At 40.2% G+C, this 21,179-nt stretch overlaps 1 protein-coding gene across 1 annotated transcript in view; it reads right to left on the reverse strand.

The window, feature by feature from the left end:
• cdh13 (cadherin 13, H-cadherin (heart)) overlaps nt 1–21,179 on the reverse strand; it is a 344,376-nt gene that overhangs the window by 60,637 nt on the left and 262,560 nt on the right. Inside the window, exons 10-11 of the mRNA XM_044193744.1 lie at nt 9,629–9,811; nt 9,283–9,536 (exon numbers count right to left, since the gene is read on the reverse strand). Of these exons, the coding sequence (XP_044049679.1) occupies nt 9,283–9,536; nt 9,629–9,811 (437 nt within the window). The remainder of the gene's footprint in view (nt 1–9,282; nt 9,537–9,628; nt 9,812–21,179) is intronic.

The raw sequence follows: 21,179 nt of genomic DNA on the forward strand, positions 1-21,179 counted from the left end.
AGACCTCTGTTGGTCTTCCTCACCCTAACCCTGCGCATTTTCTGCAAACATAAAGTGCAAAAAAATACATCTTTAATAATAGCGTTCTCTCCCCTGTCTCCGTCAACTTTATAATGGCTAGCATGATAAATTAAACTTTTACTGATACTTAGCCTACGGATAGGTCTAACAGATTATATATATTTGCAGTCTTCAACAAATAAACATTACCTTAAAAACGGAAAACAATGGAGTGTTACAAGAAAAAAAGGTCTGTGCTGTAACCAAACAGTAACCTCCGGCGCTGAAAAATTAAGCCAACCTGGAAGTGCCAAAAACTGCAGTTCATCGAATGGCCACTTGAGGCTGGCTCCCAAAAGGGAGTTAATCCCCATAGAGCCCCCATGTTAAAATGCCCAATATTACAGCAGAAATAAACATGTTTACAGCCTGGTACAAAAAATGGTTTTGGGCTCTATATTTAATTTCCCCCTTCATGCCAACTGTGAGGGGGGTGAATTTTTTTATAACTTACCCATTTTAATTATATTAAGGCTTAAAGTTCTGTGCTGTGTTTGTGCCTTTTGGAGATTTTTCATGAAAATATCTGAAGAATAATATGGCTTGCTGTGCAGTTGTAGCAACACACCATCCAAGAAGTCTGCGTTCCAGTTTTTTCGGTGAGTGAAATTCTAGTATTTTATTTATATGTTAGCAATAATTAGCAGGTATCGGTGTCTCGCTCACCATACATGGCTTGTCGCCCAGCTGTGCTAACGATGCTAACTTAACGAGAGCGTATGTTAGCCACAGTTATTAAACTGACATGCACCAAGGTCAAAACATAATAGAAAAGTGTTAGAATTTAGGGTGAGAATACTTTTGAACAAATGGCATCTGTGTGAGGTTTGAAAATAAAGATCCACCTTGATAGTTAGCTAACGTTATGCAATGGTAACGTTAAACTTCCCATACGGGCAATATAACGTTAACATAACGTTAATGCTAGACTTGGCTAGGTACTGTAACCGTGGTCAGGGAGGGAAGCTGCTGCGGACATGGATTAGAATAAGTGGCTGTACCTGTACCTGATAAGGACTTGAGCAACGGACTATGAAGTGTTGAAAAGGAGAGAGTTGAGGTGGGTGACGGTTGGTGCGGACAGCCAAGCCTAGCAGAGCACTCGTTGCTTGGGGCAGGTGCCGTTCGCATGCCGGTTAGGGCTGCCCACGGTGAAGACAGGCTGCTGGGCTGTAGGGCGAGTTTCCTGACTTAGGTAATGTTAGATTATTAGTATTAGGACGTGTGAGGACCCCCTGCTTAGTCTACTTGTGTGTGTGCTTTGTCAGTAACTGTGTCTACCCATGTTGTCTTTTGTGGTGCCAGAGAGCTGATTGCAGTACCCAACCAGATCTGGAGCACATGGGCCCAGTGCGCTACAGGATATAAAAGTCCCAGCTTCCAGCATGGCTCGCTCTCTTCCCTGTCTGCCTCTGTACCCTATTGCTTTGCTTGGCATTTAGTTTTACTTTTACTCCAGAACACCTTATCCTACACTAGCCACACACAGCCACATGAACACTACTGCTTTCACTGACTAACACACCTCATATCCTAAGTTACAGTTCAGTTTTTCAGTTTTTTTAAGCCTTCATAAGACATTAATGTGTTGGGTTTTTTTTAATAAAAGGACATAAAACACAAAAAAGGTGGACAATATTTAAAACTATCAATGTAAAAGTAAACACATTTATTAAAATAAAATCAACAGACTGGGCCTGTGCAAGAGGTAACTACGCTTTGCCCAGAGAACTGCAGAGTCTATGGGGTGGTAGAGGGAAAAGAGGATAAAGGGTGGGATTGTAGGAATGAGGAAGAGCAGAGGTGGTAACAGTGTTATGGCTACAGATGTTATTTTTTAACAACCATAATGAACATAAATTAACTCAACATTAGCCATCATGGTCAGGGCTATATTTAGTTGTAACAAATCTTCTTTTCCTTTCGGCTGTTCCCTTTCAGGGGTCGCTACAGCGAGCGTTTAGTTGTAAAAAAATGGGTCCTAAAGGCCAAATTCAAAAGCAGTGACACTGGCAAGTAGTTCACTGCGTTTGGAGTTGGTCTTTAAGGCAATTAGCTACTGTACTTGAAAACATATAATTTCCTATAGGTGTGAAATGAACTCCATCTTTCAAAAATAGCCCAGGACTGTCATGTCTAATGTGAGGGTGCTCAATCATAACACCATTTAAGCTACGAACAAATTTTAGCTATAACACTGTTGACAAATTTCCTGGCTTTGTTGAGCTTCACCAGATTGGCACCAGCCTTCCACCAGCACCTCTTGGGTCACAGACAAAAACATGATCTTCATGCCAAGGTGCTGGAGGTGAAGCTGGTGCAGGTCCTCCTTCATCATGTTGACCAGCTTGACGCTGCTGACCTCCCCATGTTGTTGTTGCCACAGTGAATGATGAGGACATCCGGTGCTGCTCTTCCTTGCAGGGACTGGGACAAGAAGTGGAGAAGGCCTTTCCACTGCAGTCCACCCCAGCCAAACCAACAGACACGGATGTTCAGTACGCGGAATTTGCTTCCCAAGGTCTCTGCAGCTCTCTCACAAATGATCCACACTGATTATGGGAAGAAAATAAATTAGTGTAATAAATGCTTCAGGTAATGACAAATATAAAGTTAACTATAAAGGGTGGCTCAGTTTTTTCATGTTCACACTACTATTATGTCACATCTGTTGGAGAAAATGGAACAAGGAAGCAACACTTCAAAATATAGATGACAGTATTTAGCATTGTTTGTTGTTGTCCTTTGAAGACAATGTAAAATCAGCAGTCTAAAGTCAAGTAGCCAAGACTGGTACTTACAGTTTATGCTGTGTGTAGCAGGTGTAGTGGAGTCATCACAGGTGGCCATGACGTCAACAAGGACTGAAAGAAATTAACATCTTGTAATAAATATAATAGTGCCTTTCTTTCGCATCAGTCATATCTCGCACAGCGCTGTCGGTAGCAGTACACAAATCAAAATCGAGATAGCGGTGTGGGGAATTAGAATCTGTAAGCCGTTATGCACTGATACATCTGCACTTTTCGAATTACTTGTTTGGTATAATTCCTTAATAGGCTAAAAAAAGCAACTAATAATTATGACTATGCAATCACATGTAGGTAACTTAATGTTAGCTTATTAATGTTAACTTATTAAAAGTAACGTTATAATCAAGTGACATCCAAATAAATGACTCACATAACTAAAGTTATGTGAAAATCTAAATTCAGGTTAATTGATCTGCTTAAAATTTTTCTTTAGGCATGTATTAAGTAAACATTACACTAATTCACGGTAACACTGGCCAAATTTCTGCATGTCTCGACAAAATTTTGTGTTGCAAATTAACATGATTATATATTTTTAAAACGTTGAGGCATATTAAATCTTGTGTAGTATAATCTCAATAACATATAAATCATTATTTTGTTGTATAGTTTCAGGTTAACTTACCTCCAGAGTAAGCTGGGATGAGGACTGGGTACTAACTGTCAACCGCATACCACAGGGTTAGCCAGCTAGCAATGCAGAGTAGCATACAGACTAGCTTCTAAGCCTGGCTTCTTAGCTTTAGCTAGCTTGGTAACTTCGAGCCAGGTGGGCATGTTTCAGCAAACAGGCACCTCAGCTCCACTCACACTCCACCTCTTTGCCCATTTTTGGTTATCCAGGAGTTGGGCCGAGTGATACATTGTCAAGATGGCGACAGCCGGCGCCGCCCACTTTGAGCTTCAAAACGGCTCTTCAGACAGCCTACTCAATTAACGTCCTCTGCTTAAGTATGTACTCATTCGCGCACTTATGGCATCATATTAAAGTACAAAACCGGCAGAATGGATTCTCGTGGATGGGGTACACACGAAACACAGTGTCTGATGTCCTCAGGCTGCTCTGCCTCAACTCTCGGTGATTTATGGAGTTTCCTGATGGATAGTTAGCTTTACTTGTTGTTAAAGTAACTGCTAACTGCTACTAACTGTAGCTGCCGTTAGCTAGTTAGCTTAATTAGCCGGCAGCTAGCGGTCTAGCGGTCACTCCATAAATTCACTAGAATGCAGGAAAACAGTCTCTGAAATTAACAATTTTCTGGGGGAAGATCCCCAGATATCCTGGTTATGTTTGGTCTCCTAAATTAGGCTATGATGTCTGGAGGTTGGCAAGTATGCTGATCAACCATGCTTATTCATCAATGACCATGATTATTGACTCGGCTTTTCATCTGTACATGCTTTAAAATTGTGAATTTGGCTGCTGAACTTTTTAAACATAATTTCTGAGGGTTGAGGAATGAAGCTCCTGACTCCTGTGGTGGGGACACGTCACAGAAGGTCTACTCATGCACCGACTACTGATACCGAATCTCAATCCAAGCTAAAATGAAAAGTTGGCAGCCCTGTCATAGGAGAAGGTGTGTGTTTGGATTTAGAAGAACTTTACTTACATGTATAAAACAATGTGATTTATTAATTTCTCCCCCGTCTTCCTCCTCCTGATATAACTATGTGGGTGAGGGAGGTGTGGGTAAAGGCCAACTGTCATACAGTTCAGTATCACGCTGCCGATGTATTTATAAAGAAACTCTAACTTCTATTTCACTGTGACTTTACCTACGATTTTTTAAACATACCATCTTCAAAGACATCTTGTATTGTAGTGATCTTTTAGTGTTTCACAGAGGTTTTGTGTGTGAAGACCTATGTTTCCTTTTGGGATGAACCATTTCCTGTAATTTGGCATTAGCTAAAATGCCACCTGCAATGATGAATTTAGTTGAAACAGCACTGAAAATATTTTATTATCCATCTCCCACTGGAATTTTAATCCTGTCTGAATGGGGCCTGAGTCTGCTTTTGGGTCAAGCTACTGTCCAGAAATGTCACACTTGGCAGATTTGCACAGGTTTAAGAACACAATTGACTGCTGCAATTATTATAAATCACAGAGTACCCCAAGTAACAATATTCCTGTGCAAATAGGGCTTAGTTGCTCAAAGTAATGCAAATGTTTTATAAATTGAGTCGGTTAAACAAATTTAACAGCTGGCTACTTTGTGTCCCCTTGTTTCTCCACATGCTGTTCCTTGTCAAAAAAGTGCACACACCAGACTGTTATGTAAAATGTAAAGTAGGCATGGGTAGGCCTGTTTATGTACATTATTCATCCCAGTGTTAACATACTGGCATGTGAGTTAATGGATGAATATAAATATACAAGTATAAACATACACTCATGCATGTGTGTGTGCTGGGCACTGTGTGCTACTGACTCTGACCAGTGAGTCACACCAATTGTGTTCCATGTCAAATGCATTTGACCTACACATCCCAGGGGCAAACACACTGAGACACACACACACACAAACAGACACACCTGCACAGTTATTCAGAGACAGACAGGGGAGGAGAGAGGAGGGTAAATAGATCTCCTTCTCTTTTTTTTGCCATTTCATTCTGTGCACGCTCTCTCCCTATTTCCACCTCTCCAACTGTCTGTCTTTCACAATGTCCTCAACCTGTCTGCAGGTCACAGTTATGACACTTCAAAGTTACTGTTACTGGCAAAATGTCAGAGGATGAAATGACAACAAACACAGAGGCTGAGAAATAAATTCAGAAATGTATGCCGAAGATGAGAGGAGCAGAGCAGGAAGGATAAAGTTAGAATCCTCCAAGATCAGTCACAGATGCAAAGAGGATCTCAAAAACACAGAGCACTCCGTGGCTATAGATAGATGAAACCTCACCAAAACCTTTGGAGAAGGCTTTTAAGTGATCGATATAGCATAAAAACCCAAATGTTAGTATCAAAATTGTGTGTCTGTGTGTGTGCGAGAGAAAAAAAACATAAACAGACAGAAATTCTTTCTGCTATGCTGTCGTTCAATGACAACACACCACTGAAACTTGAGTCTTGCGTCAGAGGGAAGTTTTACTTTTGGAGTGCTATTCAGGAGCAGTGGATATAGTAAATGGGTTACTGAAGAACCATATCTGCTGAAGGACAAGCAGATAAGGTGCAGTCAAGACTGAATGATGAATATAAGAGAGAAAAAGAAAAAAATGTAGAACTGTTTATAAAAATATATATACTACTTCTTTTCTACTTCATATTTGGTTTGATGAAAACCTTTTTGGCTGAGGCTCCCTTCACTCCTGGATAGTCTGATGCATGAAATCCGTGTTTACACATAGACAGGCAGTTTGGCTTTTAACTTTTATATCCCTGTTTCTACATTTCTAATTTAAGTAATATCAATTGACTCTTCGAATGATATGCTACGAGGTGCTACTAATCCCTTAAACCTGCAAGATTTTTAGCCACGCTTGTGGCATGGCATTGGCCGTTGGTCAATCTGCCATTTCGGTGTAACATATATCCACAACTATTGGATGGATTGCCATGAAATTTGGTAAAAATATCCACGATCCCCAGAGGATGAATCCTAATGACTTTGATGATCTCCTGACTTTTCCTCTAGCACCACCATGAGGTTGACATTTGTGGTTTAGAGTGAAATGACTTGACAACTTTTGAATGGATTGCCATTAAATGTGGTACACACACTAAAGCTGCAGTAGACAACAATTGAACATACAATGAAAAACCTTCTGCGTCTCTCTCTGCTGCTCGAATCACTTCGCTAAGCCCCTCCCACCAAATCCACAAGCCCTGTGAAACCTCATCCCTCATAGGGCTTGCTCTCCACGGTGAGAGGCTCGCCAAGACCCCGGTCCCTCTCACCGCGACTTGTCTTCTCATAACACTTCGTGGCCCCAGGGCAGAGCACCCCAGGCTTCAGAGGCAGCTGCGACGTCGTCTAACGCCGGGGACACACAGGAGGCGGAAGTGCTGCGAAGCGCCACGCTAGGTCATTTCTGTTGACCTGGACCAGGACTGTTCACACCAGAAGTGCATTTCTCCACGCCGGTCAACAAGCGATTCTGCTCCTCTGCTTTTTACTAATCAAATTAAAGAGCTGATGCTCTTCTCAGCATGAATTTATATTTTAAAGCTTTATATGTGTTTCTGCAGGGCATCGCTCATTCTGCAACAATGAAGTTAAAAGGATCGCCTTGTGTGATGATCTGCAGGGAGGGGCACAGACACACACAGGCCTGTGTGTGTGTCTGCTCGTCTCTCACACTCTGTTTAGACAACTGACAAATATGTGAAATAAATACGTAATTTAAAAAACACAATCACAAACAGCAGTGATACTATTTATAATAAAATGTAGTGGATGGGCAGATCTTGATATTTCATCGTGGGGGGAAGAAAATCATTCCAGGAGAATAGGAGGGAGAGGGGTAGAGAAATCAAAAAGCTTGGCAAGCATGTGATATTATTTATCAGAATCAGATCCTTAATATCATATATAATATCAATTTATATCGTTTATAAGATTAGCAGTGTGTTTTCTTGCCAGATTTGCTCGTGGCACCTGGAAAAAATAGACCAGACACCGAAACTATTGCTGCTGAGCATGAGCTGACCGCGGAGCTCCGCACCGCAGTGCTCTGTCTAAACAGCCCAACTAGTAAACATGGGTGCCGGAAGGATATGGGCAGAGCTTCAGGGCGCTTAGCAGCTTCTGCGTCCTGTGTGTCCCTGGAGTCAAGCCTGGATTCTACCGGCACAGAGCTGATTGCGGCTGATTGCACACTGCTGTCTCCTTCAAAAATAATCCCCCACTGCTTGTCATCATGCCTCTAAAAACTAATGACATTCCCATCAGCCTTAGCTGTACTGTACTCTGTGTTTAGTACTAATTTGCAAATGTTAGCATGCTAACATGCTAAACTAAAATAGTGAGCATCATAAACATTACACCTGTTTAACATCAACAGGTTAGCATTGTCATTGTTTAGCTCAAAACACCTCTGTACCTAAGTATAGCCTCACAGAGCTAATATGGCTGAAGACTCTTTCTAAACAGTACACACTTCAGATACTGTACAGAAGTGTGCTTCAACGGTAACTATTGGTTGGCTTTGATCTATGCTTTCATTGTTTTTTTTCTTTCCACATTTTTCTTCCATTTCTGTTTACTTAAATTATTGAAGGCAAGGACTGAAAAAGGTGCCTATATAAGTATTTAAGTAGCATGCTGGTAGGCTACTACTGAGAAAAATTTGTATTCAGAGACCAGTTTGTGCTCTCAGTCATTTATATGGTCTTGTGACCTGACTGGTGATCTCAGACCACCACTTTTCAAAGCTTTATGGGCACGGGTCCTGACTCCTACACAACATTCAGTGGAACAACTCCACGTTATGTAGCATTTGATACTGACATAGTGACAACGTTTTACAGCACATAAAGCAGCATCAATAATTTGGGCAGTAAAGTCACGATCTGGTGAGTTTTATTTCCCTGGGTCATTATTATCCCCATGTGTTTACTTAACCCTATTTTTACGTGATATATTACTCCAAGGGTACAGAAACAGAGCAATCTAAATTGAGTATAAATTAGGCCTGAAAGCCAATAAATGCAATGATGAGTTTTCCATCTTGTAAAAGGAAGTGCAGCACACGCTGTGGGGCTCCCTCTGGCAGCAAGAGGAATAATTTTTATTGTAGCACATAGTGAAACTAATAGCCTTCCTGTTATGATGATGGTAATATTTGAGGGAGGGCTTTTTCTGTAACAGAGTTAAAGTTAATGAGCTGCCCCAGTCTGTGACTTTTCAGCTGACTGGAGTGAATGGTTAGACCTGTGCCAGTAAATTGCATTGTCCCTGTAATATCTGTCATCTGTTTACACAACACAGAAAGATAAAGCAGCCTAAAAGGCTAAGAGGGATGGAGGAGATGTGAATCAGATGAGAAGGATAAAAAGATGTGATAAGGGCTCAGAAACACATGAGTGAAGTGAGAACTGACATTGCAGGAAAATGATGACCTGGCTAAAATAGTGGATCATTGACACTTTTTAACCTCCAGATCACCTTGCTAGTATCAGCTGCCCTTATATGAAAGAAAACTTTAAGCACTGCTCAATCCCATTAGTCCCATTAGCAAACGATACTGAACAGAGTGAAACTGGATGAATATCAGAAAGCTCATTACTAACAATACTTAGATGTAAGCTACAGCAGATGACATTCAATCGCACAAGACAAACAAGCTCTCTCCCATTCTTTCTGTCTTCTCATTTTCTTATACACAAGCACAATTTTGCAGCTCAATTTCAATTATTCTCATTTATACTCTGATTTTACCCCAAGCTCCTTACCTGATGCTCTGTATCTGTAATTTATCTGGATCTGTAGCATTGAGTGCGGCCACAAAGCTGCCCACATTAATGTTTTCCATCCTGGTGACTGTCAGGGGGTCGGGGAAGAAGACAGGGCCCTCGTTGATGTCCAGGACTGTGACATGGACAGTGGCTGTGGAGCTGGAGTTGTAGCTAACATCAGGAACCAGATGATCTTCGTTCTCTACTTTGATGAGTAGCTTGTGGAATGCATTGGCCTCATAGTCCAGAGGCTGAAGGGGAAAATGATTGGGAAGGTAAGAGAAGGGTGATTATGTCACCTACTGAAGCATATGAATGCATGGGGGAGTTTCATATACTTTACCTTGACAACAGACAGCATTCCCTCGTTATTGTCTGGGTTGGTTTGAATATCAAAGCTCTGTGTGGGATCTCCGTTAATTATAGAGTAGGTAGCTCTCCACGCCCCTGTGTCTGGGTCATCCCTGTCGTCTACGGTCAGGTTGACCACCACACCCGTCGAGCCTTCATACACACGCCCCTCAAACTGTTAGGGGAGACAGAAAGCCAAATTACCATTAGTGAGCAAAAAGAACTGAGAATACCTGAATCTAGGGACTATAACAGAACAAATCAGATTGGACTCAGACAGAGAGGAGACAGAGAGGATGGCATAGATGAAGACTTTCTATTAGGAGCTGATTTAGGTAACTCTAAAGGTGTGTTCAGACTGAATGTCAAGTTCAGAGGCAGCACGATTATTGACTAAGTCAATGGAAAGACACGAGTGGATGAAAACATGACTTAAAGCAAAGGCATCTGCCCGAGTTGTTGCAAACTCCCTTTTATGAATGTAAAGAGAGAAGAGGAAAAAGCAGAGTATAAAGGAAAATAACAGAAGAAACTCCTTGTGAATTTTGTGATTGTCCAGTAGGAAAATTTGTGTGAAACAAAGTAAGGGAAAAATTTTGCCTAATTGCGATGTGGTACACATTCTTGCCGATGGTGTCTTGCTATTCCGCTGGTGGCAGTAATGCACAAAGATGCGTAGAAATGCGTCAATAAAGACAAGGAAGAAGAAGACTGCAAGCTAGCAAATATGCAAGTAAACAATGCAGGATTTAAATAATTTTAAAAAACTGGCTTTGCAGATGTTTTACGAGGAATGAAATGCATTAAACATGTTTGTTTGACCTCAAGGATAGAAACAGTGCATTTTGTGAAAAACACTGAATGTAAACATAACTTTAGATTGTTTACAAGAAAACTCAAAAGGGCTCCTTTAAATCTTCTTCCACTTTACATATTTCTGCTTGGTCACAGTCTTTTTTATGTGTATAAAACAATATTGTAAAGCAAAACTTCCGATTTTTAACAATTGTTCTGTCCTCACATTTGTCCTTTTCTTACTTTTCTGTTCACAATTATACCATTGTAAAAATGCCAAAGTTAGTTTTATACTCAGAAGCTACAGCTGAAAAGAGGAGACAGAATTACTGCAAAGAAAGAAAAAGATAAACAAAGAAAAAGTGTGTAAAGAAATGTAATAGTTAACAGACTGTCGAGTTAGATATTCTGCAGTTAAATCCTAAATATGAATTCACAGAAGCACTAATAAACATATGAATGCATGAACAAACAGCACACATAACAGAATAAATACTATTTGTGTCCTCTATCGTTGATTCTTCACAGTGCATCTCATTTCTTTTTCAGTGTCAATCACTCCCCACCTCTCTGCTCATTGTTGGCAGCAGGCCTCAATCAGATTCATATTAATGCATTCTGCCAGCAAGGCTCCCACTGAACACTACATTGTGAACAGGGGTACCCTTGCAGAAGCTCCAGGCAGGCAGACGCAATTTTGTGAGTGAGTGTGCGTACTTGTACTTGCTACATAGTGAGGACTGAAACATGTTTTTTTACCTACAGAGTGAGGACATATTAGGAAAGTAAGGACATTTTGGCCGGTCCTCACAACTTCAAAGGGTTGTTTGAAGGTTAAGACTTGGTTTTAAGGGTTAGGTTAGAATTACATTAGGGTTAGGGTTAGACATTTAGTTGTGATGGTTAAGATTAGGGTAAGAGGCTAGGGAATGCATTATATCAATGACGGTCCTCACAAAGATAGAAGTACAAGGATGTGTGTGTGTGTGTGTGTGTGTTGTGTGTGTGTGTCAGGACCATTATGGTGTCAGAGCTTACAGTGTAATCTTTTAGACACAGAACACTCTGTTTAAGGATAGCGCTGGTCCAGCCTAGATTACTGCGTCTCCTGTCAGCCCACGGTATTGTTGTTTCATAGATTACCCTTTTACCGCCTTACACTGCCTGGCTCCATGCATTTATCTGAAGAGAGACAAACATTGATTTCTTCTCTTTCCATTCCTTTCTCCTTTTTTTATTCATCCAAAGCTTGTTTAAAAAACACTTTGAACCATTCACAGTCATTTAGGGCACATTCGATAGAAACACAATGTTCTTTAAAGAAGGAGGTTATGTTTGTACCCACATGGGCATTGTTGGTCCTTTTGTCCTGCAAGCCTGCAGCAGTCTGGTACTACAGCATCATGTGAAAATTAGGAGGCCGTTGAAAACATAAAAAAGCCCAGTACTCATTTTTTAAACAAGTGGGATGCACTGAAAATTAAATGTTTTAAATTAAATTTAAACCTAGATACCCCTACTGCACATACTCACTGAGATCAGAAACAAATGCACATCATTGACATTCAAACTGCAGATAAGACTCAAATGCAACATTTGCAAGCTCTCTCTCCTTCCCTCCCACACACACGCACACACCCAAATACAGTACAGACACACAGACAACAGCCGGTCAGATTGGGTTTAATCATGTGGGGCAGTCATGCGGTTGGAGGAAACGTTGTATTCTGTGTGATGTGGCCACTGGGCTTCTGCCCTGCCGCTGATAAGGCCCCAATTCCACCTGGAGCACAAAGCAACCAGTCACCTGAAAGACTAGAAGGAAATGACTAACTACGAGGCAGAGCTTCTGGCCTGAAATGACTTAAACACATTAAGAGAGAGAAGGGAGAGATGGCGAAAGAGGGGAAAAAAAGGTCCGCCTTCAAGTTTGCTTTCATCCATGTGTATGTGTGTGTGTTGGCTGTTTTCTATCTGAGACTCCCAGCCCCATACAGAGAGCCAATTACAGTAGTGGTTCTTGCTCACTCCACTCTCAGAAAAAGATGACCACATGACCAGGGCAGTGCAGGCCAAGAGCTAAATAAAGTCACACACTGGGAGCTTCAACAATGAACACACAACATACACATTCATGCATGCACATTAAGTTATACACTTGCCCAGAAACACACACAGTACTATAGATAGATAGCTAGATAGATAGAGTTGGTAGTTGGCATAAATCACAGAGCCCTACACTTCAGACATTTAAGACTGCAAGGAGGAAAAACTAGTGTGGCATTGATTTTCTGTTTCCCATCTCCTTTTATGCTTGGCTTTTTCATTAATCTGTTCCATAAATCGTCAAGGTAATGTAATGCTTCCAAAAGATAACTGGGTGATAGTCATTTGAGGCAAAACAACTTAAGAAGAAAAGATAAATAAATAGATAATGTCAAGTTTCAGTTTTGATTGTGCTATTTATATAAATGAAGGTGACGTTGGCTTTTGTTTGTTTGTTATTACAGTGTGTAACATGTCATATGTGTACTGGTGTGACATCACTCTATTTTTCATGTGAACCTGCTGTAGAAACATGATGCTACAGCTTGGTGTGCTGACCCACAAACCGCTCTGTTCTTAAATATGTATGCATTTTCTTGCTTAGAGTACTATTAGGTCTGCATGTTTGGGTCTATTTACTAAAAGTCCTGTGCATCACAGTTGATGCTGCTGCGGTTTAGAAATGTCTATGTATCTTTACTTCTTTTCTAAGCATCCATTGGTTTGCATTAATTCCTGTACAATATAAACATATATTAGCACTTGAAACTTGTCTATCATAGTGAACATCAAGTCTACATTATTTTTGGTCAAAGTTACATTATTGTAGTTGCACCAATTATTGTACACATAATAGTAACATGGAATAACATAATGTAGGCATAGAAATGAACTCATAGTCTAAATAATTTCCTGTCATTATTGGAAATACGATTATTACCTGTAGTTAGTGCCATTACACAAGTCAGTCAAGATACTACAGTATGCACATTGGTGGTGGAACTTCCATCTGCTAATGAAACCCAGTAGGTTTAGCATTTACAAGGTCTGAGATGACATAACATTTTTAGCCATGCAAATGAAATGGGACGGCAATGTCAGTCTGCAGGGTGGTCAGTCGGTGTACCATTTTGGTTCAGACTGAAATATCTTGGGAACTATTGAATGGATTGCCATAACATTTGGTAGAGATATTCATGGTGTCCATGGTGACTTTGGTGACCCCCTGACTTTTCCTCTAGTGCCACCAACTTGACTTGTGGTGTGTCTTGACAACTATTGGATGGATCACCATGAAATTTGGTACACACATTTAAGTTCCCCACAAAATGAATGGTAATAACTTTGGTGATCCCTTAACTTTTCATCTGCCATAAAGTTAAAAAAAAAAAAAAAGTTTGTCCAATACTTAGGTGTATGACTAAATGCCTGCAAAACTAATGACATTCCAATAATTCATCTGTACTTTGTCTTTAGTGCTAATGAGCAAATGTTCAACAATGGTAAATGGTAAACATACCTGCTAAACATCAGCATGTTAGCATTGTCATTGTGACCATTTTATCAAGCATTTAGCTCAAAGCATAAACTACAGTATAATAGTGTAAAAGTAAGCTTGTAGTAATACCTGGTATCAATAAGTAAATTGTTCGTGGTACAACAAAATACATTGTTTGTCTGGTCCATTTACCACCACTGCAGATCAATCAACTGAAACAATATAGTATCAGTATTATCATTTACAGGACCAATGAGGCAGGAGCCTGTCCAGGGTGTGAATGAAAAGGCAACAATAAAGGCAATTAAATTACAATTTAGACTGCAATAAGACTGGATGTTTTTGAGCACATACCACCATGGCCAGACATTTGCCAAACGTGGTCACCCAATCACTTGCTCACTCACTCTGGGACCTTGAGTGGATGCTGTGTGACAATGCTCAACCCAAAGTGGTTTTCTTTCAACTTCATCTTTTTTAAGAGGACTAAGAAGCTAAGGTAGTAAACATCTGCAAACCAAAGCAAAACAGCTGGTTGATTTCTGAAAACACGAGATAATTCCACAAAACCTTCATCTCGACAAGGTCAATAACATTCAGTGTACCTCTTCTTCAACAGATGGGGGTGCAAAAGTCTGGCAAAGGGCCCGAGAAAGAGATGTGAAGCCTTGGAAGAGTATACACATCTGTCAGCTTTACCGAGTAACACTAAATGCTATCTGCCTCATTAACACTACTAAGGAAATTGCCTCCTATTTCTTATAAAGGCTTTTAATTTGTCTTTAATTGCCAGCTGGCATTGTTTGCTTGTTACAAACCAATGACCAAGACCTTTTCCTTCTAGTCTGACTGTTGTGTGCAGAGCTATGGCCTTAATATACAAGGATAAAGACTGAGTAAAAAAGGTAATGAGGCAGAGACAGAGACAAAAATGAGACAGATTCAAGAGTATGTAAAAAAAAAAGTGGCATGTGTGTGTAGTGAGTGTGATACTGGCTGCTATAAACCATCACATATATCCATCTGACTTGTTCCTCTTGTTCTCCCTCTCACAGACATGCACAGATAAACACAGTGACACACACGTAATTACAGTCAAGTAAACACACATATGCTCACCATATTCTTACAGATAGTATGCAGCACCATACACACACATACATACATTACACGCACAAACAGAGACGAATGGAGGTCAATTTACTTTATTCCTGGATGTCTGTCAGAATGTGTTATGAATACAGATGGCTGTTAGGGCTACACTGACAGGCAGCCAGACAGACAGTTGAGCAGCTGTTCATTTGTCCTAATGGAAAGTACTTTATGACACATTCCCGCTGCCCCAAAGATTTTCTCTGAAAGGGAACACACGTAACCGTGGCCCATCACATTAAACCTCCCGAGACAAGACTATTTTGCCTGAGTAGCATTTGCTCTATTACCACATCACAGCATGGAGGCACTGCAACAGAGGCATTTGAAGTTTGTCTTCCTGGGCATGTTTGTTACTTTTCCAGCATATATTTTTACACATCTTTATCACTTTTTTGAACTGTCTTGTCTATCTCTTCTTACTTGCTACATTTTTGATCCTCCCAAGATGGTTCTTAGACTAAACTGTCTGCTATAAGTGGATAAATAAAATCTGTTTTGTCTCCGCTGTTATACTCACTTCACAAAAATGACTATTTCCCATTCCTAGTCTGTTAAGTTGTTTAGGTTTGCCGATGATACCACATCATTTTTTATCAACAATGAAACAGCTTACAGAAATGAGGTTTCATTGCTGGTGGACTGGTGTGCAGCCAACAACTTGGAGGTGAATTTTTCCAAAACAAAAGAAGAAGTAGTGGACTTCTATAAGAATCGTGTGTGAACATCTACCTTAAGTCATAAATGGTCAGGAGGAAATTCATCAGGTGGAGCACTACAAATTCTTTGGCGTGGCAACCTCCTCTTCTTTAAAGTGGGAACACTACGACAGTGCCGAAGAAAGCGCAGCAAAGACTTTTCTTTTTATGACAGCTGAAAAACATTTCTATATTACAGGGAGGTATGATGCAATGTTATCGTGCTGGGATTGAGAGTATCCTCACCTTTGGAATAACTGTGTGGTATGGAAACACCTCAGTATAAGACAGGTAATGTCTGGACAAAATGGTGCAAACTGCATAAAAAAATCATAGGCCAGTAGCTACCATCCCTTGATGAAATCTACACCATTAGGCTACGGAAAAAGGGACACAATATTCTTCATGACTCCCCTCACCCTGCTAACCATCTTTTTAACTTCCTCCTTTTCTCTTAAAAGACAAAGTATCAGAACTACCAAACCAAATTCCTATCGACTATGTTGAAATGGCAATAAAGTATTGAATCCTGAATCCTAAATCCTAACATACAGTCTGAAAAGAAACAGATCTAAAAATTATGTGGCACCTTGAACATAGCATCTCATAATAAGTCTTAAAATGTTGCACAATGGAGCCATGCAGTAATTTAGTATCTCTGGGCCCCTTTGTAAAAACAAAATACTGAGGAAGACATCATGGAGGTAAACGTCAAACTTAGAAAGAAATCCTCCAGACTGAAACAGGAATCATGTACATTTTCAAGCAGCCACTTGCCTTTCCTTTATCTGCTTTCAAAAGCAGCTTAACTCTCAGCAGAACGAAGTGTAGCCAGACTGCAAATCTGTAAAAAGGCACCATTTTCATTGTACCAGCATGAAACTGAAATGAAACCAAGCGCACATGATCACTCATCTTCCCACACAATCCTATATACAGTGTCTGTGTATAGGATTGGCAACTTACCTCTGTCTAACCCCCACTAGCTTTTTACCCACCTCCCTAGCTTTAATCCTGCATACAGTAAGTGTGCCTGGAGAGTTAATGAGCTTACCTGTGTCTTTATTAAATTTGAACAGCTTCTGCTCAAGCTGTTTCCAAAGATAGATTTTCGATGAATCTGACATTCAGCAAAGCAGCTTTCCTACCTTTGCTGAACATGACAGCCCTCATGTTTGTCAATGCAACTGAGTTTAAAAAAAGAAAAAAATCTTCAAGGAATACAGATACACAGTGTATTAAATATCCTGATGTTTCAAAAACACAGACAGCCATTCAAGTGTTACAGCTGATGATTACATTGGATAGCGTCAGACAGTCCCTGTCCAATGGTCTGGAGAGTCCTGCCTTCAAGAGTTTTGTAACTCCAACAATAAAAAAAACACCAACAATCTGACAGTCCAGACCTACTTTCTGCTGCATTTTGTGTCCTCCCCAGTGAAAGTAAGAGTTTGCCTTGTTAATTTCAACACTGTACATCCACCAAGGAGACCTCTAAACTGCTCATCGTGACTAGCTCTGAGGAGAAAGTCGTTGAAAATGCTCACCATTATAACCACCTTTTAAAATTCAAACTTGCACACCTGGTGTTCAACACACAGCAAGAAATAAGTAATGGACAACTGTGGAACTGACATCTCAGTGTTTCTTTTACACAATTTTATTTTGACCGTTTGCCTTGAAATTTCCTACGCAGCCTAGATTCATGAGACAAGACAATTCAAATATTATATCATATCTCTTGTCTATATTTTTTTGGCAGCTTGCCAACAACTGAATGGTACATTACTGCAACCACCTGGTCTTATGTAACCCTGTTTGTAATGTTTATGAATTATGACGAACTTATTGCCCCCCCCCACTTAACTTCACAGTGCCACAAGGGCCTGCGTAAGATTTCTGCAACCAAGCTGAATTAACGCTAGCGCCAGCAGCTACAACAATAAAGCCTGCCAGCTAACTTTCAACAAGAGCAACAAAGTAGCTTAGTGCAGAGTTAACTGAGGAGAACAGCTGATGGAGCAACCGGCTTCCTCCATATGAACACTGCACAGCAAGGACTTTTCCTAGAACCACAATTCTTCACTGCCTGGCTAATCCAACAGATAATGCAGCACGCAAAAGCAACTTCTTTGACTGGTAATGTAAAAACTGAGCATATAAGTGGGGATAACATAGCATAGCACACGGCTAAGCACAGGACTGTTACTTTTGTGAAAATATGTATTGATTTGGTTCATTGAGTTTTATTTCACTGTTATTTTGGTAGCCACATGCTAAGTTGATGTTTTACATAAAGCCAGGGTCCTGCATGCAAACTAATTATCCTCTTTTCTAACCTGGCACCACTGTCCTAAACAGACCACAGTCATTCCAATTTCACCTTTAACAGAGCCACACTAACATACATGGCCCTCAAGAGCTATTTTGAAGTAAGTTTCCTTTGTCTGGCCATGCGGCCGCAGCTTCAGCCTTCATTTTGAACTAGATTTTTTTTGTTTAAACGCCATACGACAGCCATTTCGAATCCACACAAACCCCTTTTGTTCTTTAGCTTAGTGCATTTAGAGTTAGATTTTAAAGTGTGTTTTGCATTTATTACATTCTTAATAAATGCTTGTGATTAATTTGTCGTAATGTACGATCTTAAGGTTGAACCCACAGATGCAAAACACTCGAAGTGGTGGAAGTAAGTCACTCTTTATTAAAATTTAAGGATAAAGGGCGAAGATCTTCGGAGCGGAAGGTAGTGGTAATTCAGGCGTTGAGAGTGAAGTAGGGTCGACTCGTCTGGACCGAGTTAGGCAGTGGGGTGGATCTGGAGGGGCAGACTGGTCCGTGAGAGGAGGAGGGACGGGCGGATCAGGGTTGACCACGAAGTGGAGACTGGTGGTGGAGTGTGGAGACTGACCATCAGCGTGATCACAAGCACAGAGCAGATCGGATCCCAAGGGTCTGGCTCTGTGGAGAGGTTGATGGGGATAAGCAAGGCGGAGTACTGGAGAGGCAGGCAGGCAAACAGGAATCCAGGCAGAGACGACTGCAATCACCAGCACCGAATAATCCTGTGGCAGAGCAAAAGCAGGATTAACACGAGGTAACAAAACAAAACAAACAAAAAAAAAAACACATTTAGCAAAGGTACTTAGCTTAGGACTTTTCAGGAGCCTTGACATAGTGGTCATACAAGTGTACATGGACAATCTGGCATTGGTGTTGTGGGAGAGCCTGGTATTTAACTGTGGAGATTGATGAGTGATTGAAGACAGGTGAACCGGTGATCAGCAGCAGGCGGGAACCCACAGAGCCAGACCAGGTGACATACACACACACATACATACACACACACATACATCCAAGGACAAGTTGGGGACACACAAGACACACCAGGAAGGGAAAAACAACAGAGAACACAGGGCTGGAGAGGATAAGGTGGCAGACTACCACATAATTATGCTGGTTTCTTTAGTGTAGCACAGAGTGAATAATTCACCAACCTTTTCTTTTTTTGTAGAACTCCAAATCCTTAAACCTACTAGCTATTAATGGTAATTTTGGTTATAGTTTTAATTTAATTATTAATCAGTTTAGGATATTTTATAAGACACAGTCAGTTCTCCTCTTCTTTAAGAGTGATTCCCTGAGGAACTTATAATTAAAGTTATTATTTATAATTATCTTTGATAATTCTAATTAATTGATTGCACCTACACAATTTGCCCCCTTTAACCACTGTAATGCCTAACAATAATTATTAGTAGTATCTATTAAGGTGTCCATTTAAGTGTTTAAATACAGTCCTGGTTTTTGACTTACAAAATACAAATCAAACTCTGTACGACGTGGATATTCACTGCTGCAGCAGTAAATAAATAAATCAATTAAAGATAAAATATATGAACAAAAATGAAATAAAAACACATTTGTTTTGTTTTGGAACAAAATACCTACTTACTTACTTAATCCTTTCTCTCTGTTTGCTACACACTCCTTATCTAAAATGGGACACAGATTGGTATTTTACAATGAGCAATTATACATAACCCTTATGTAAATGTAAATCAACCAGTAGCATTAGTTTATCACATCACAGGTTTAAAGACTTTTCATTTCATTTTCATTCTGCAACCTCAGTGAGGGCTCCCACAATTCTGGAAGGGGTAGGATTGAATAGGTGACATAAAATAATTAATAATAATAACATAATGACACTTAATATTAAATCTAATATAGCCAACAAACTCTGCATTGATCATATCCTTGCTGTTGACAGGCAGCTGGCCTTGTGATTTCTAACACATTAACATTCTTCTGAGCAAACTTCACACTTGAGGGACAATATAATATTCAAGAGGTCTTTCAGACGTCTTTCCATTGATTCTTCAGTCTTTATCGGAGAGACTGGGGGTGTCAAGAGGCATCACACAATTCACCACATCTGAATAAAATTACCTGGTAATACTCTTAATGGGTTACCTGTTCTTTGCAGCACGTTTGCTTGACATGAAGTAATAAAAATGCTAAGTAATATATGCACACTTCAAGTACCGGATGATGAAATAACTGAGCAAATGTAAAATTAAATATAACTGTAAATTTGTGCAAATATGATGTAATGTGGATCAGAAATGCTTTACAAAAATACCTTTTTTATGCCTCTGCACAAGCGACAGCCATGGCCGGAGGCATTGTTTTCGGGTTGTCCGTCCATCCGTCTGTCCCATTCGAGAACGCGATATCTTAGGAACACCTTGAGGGAATTTCTTCAAATTTGGCACAACGTCCACTTGGACTCAAGGATGAACTGATTAGAATTTGGTGGTCAAAGGTCACATAACAGTTTTTGGCCATAACTCAAGAATTGATGACCATATTTCACACTTGGTCGGACAATGAATTGGTGACACTTTGACTCAAAGGTCAAGGTCACTGTGACCTCAGAATATCCTTGACATGTTTTTGGCCATAATTCAAGAAGTGATGCGGTAATTATGACAAAACTTCACACAGTTGTTTAATGGGACACAATAAGGTGAACCCCAAAAGGTCAAAGGTCAATTTCACTGTGACATAATGTCCTGGAAAAATACTTTTTTGGCCATTATTCAACACCATAACTCAGGAACAGAAGGGACCTTATTTCACAGTTGGTCAGACACTGAATAGGTGACACTTTTGACTCAAAGGTCATTGTGACCTCAAAATAGGTTTTTAACAATAATTTAAGAATGAATTGGGCGATTCCAGATGTCACACACATGTTGATTGGGACGACACAATGAGTAAACAATAACTAGCACAGTATGGGCTTTCCTCCATCTCGTCCATTCTGCCTTTCACTTCCTGCCTCATTC

The sequence above is a fragment of the Siniperca chuatsi genome, linkage group LG4, assembly GCF_020085105.1.
Source record: "Siniperca chuatsi isolate FFG_IHB_CAS linkage group LG4, ASM2008510v1, whole genome shotgun sequence".
Lineage (NCBI taxonomy): Eukaryota > Metazoa > Chordata > Actinopteri > Centrarchiformes > Sinipercidae > Siniperca > Siniperca chuatsi.